General features: G+C 62.9%; 1 protein-coding gene across 1 annotated transcript; it reads right to left on the bottom strand.

Moving 5' to 3' along the window:
* Positions 1–194: 194 nt before the first annotated feature.
* Positions 195–1,000, bottom strand: LOC122192000 (zinc finger protein 541-like; the record flags this gene model as incomplete). Its single annotated transcript, XM_042892417.1, has 2 exons — positions 195–258; positions 676–1,000. Coding segments are annotated over 2 exons (389 nt in total), but the record flags the coding sequence as incomplete, so codon positions are not given.
* Positions 1,001–1,361: the final 361 nt, after the last annotated feature.

The following is a 1,361-nucleotide window of genomic DNA, read 5'->3' as shown; positions in this document are numbered from 1 at the left end:
GTTGATGTGGCTGAAGGAGAAACGGGGGAGGGGGGTGAGGGTGAGCTGGAGTGGACGCATCCCATAAGCAGAGGAAAGGGGACGGACTGCTGTCCCGACTGCAGAGCAGGGCGTGGGGAGGGCTGGGGAAGAGGGGGAGCCACGCTCAGGGCGCGCTTCCCCATCGTTTCCCACGGCTCTGCCTTGTAACTCACGGCTCAATGCTGATTTTGGTGCCGTCCTTCATGAGGCACAGCCCGAAGTCTTGGTCCATCCTGTCTGAAAGGTGTGAAAACCAGCAGGATGAGCGCAGCCCTGCCAGGGCCTCGCTCCATTTCTATTCCCATTTCGGCACAGCGCTCCTCTCCCCCAGTTCCCTCATCCCAGGGAATGCCAGGAACCACCCAGCGTCAGCCAGGAAGCCCCGCAGGGACCGAGCAGCCCCTAATTACCTCACATCACCTTTCGCTCCTCCAAACCCCACAGATTGCACAGCCCACAACGGGGATTAACAGCTGGGACTCACATCTGGAAGCCCTTCTCAAGGCCGTGCCCAGAGCCGGGGGCAGCAGGGCCGGTTCTCACCCCGAAGCCCCCAGAGGCAGAGCACGGAGCACAGCAGAAGCCACCCCGACCCACAGGCGCTGCGGTGCCATTTGGGGGCTGCTCGGCTGCAGCCCCAGCGCCGATCCTTACCCAGCACGCTGCCAAGGAGCCAACGAGGCTCCGCAGCAGCGGAGGAGCAGACGGCGTTGAAGTAGAGCCCCGAGCCCTGGCGGATGGGGCTGAGCATGGGCGGCGGGGTGTAGGGCGAGCACTGCAGCAGGTCCCGCAGCAGGCGGTCCATCAGCAGCAGCGGGGAGCGCAGGTTGCTGCGGAAGCAGCCCCCAGGGCCGGGCTGCGCCTCGGGGGGCGGCAGGGGGGGGATGAGGAGGGGTTTGGGGAGCATCTGCCGCTTCCTCTTCTTCGGGTGCGAGCCGACGCGGGGGCTCTTCCCATCCTGGCTCCCCTGGGGGGTCACCTGGACAAAGGATTCAAACAGATCCCTGTTTTCTCACAGGAAAGCAGCACCGCGAGCTGAGGAAGCAGGCTGGCGCTGCGTGGGGACTCCAAAGCACAGGTTGGGCCCGGTGCTCCTCCCAGCTGGGAACCACCCCCCATTTTGGGGCAGAAACCAAATTCGGACACCTCTAAATTCTTTGCAGCAGCTGGAGGAGCACCAAGTATCTCACTCTGCACTGCGCCGCCCCACTGACATCCCCTCATTACCCGTTATCCTCACGCATCTCCAATTAATCACCTTCACAAGCCTACTGCTGCACTAATTACCCTCGGTTTAGCGATATTTCAACGCAATTTGGGAGGCAGAAGGGCAGCTCAGC

The sequence above is a fragment of the Lagopus leucura genome, unplaced genomic scaffold, assembly GCF_019238085.1.
Source record: "Lagopus leucura isolate 7727_CA_CO unplaced genomic scaffold, USGS_WTPT01 32133-0_obj-0_obj, whole genome shotgun sequence".
NCBI lineage: Eukaryota > Metazoa > Chordata > Aves > Galliformes > Phasianidae > Lagopus > Lagopus leucura.
Note: the sequence above shows the minus strand (reverse complement) of the source record. Positions and strands in the feature narration are given on the sequence as shown.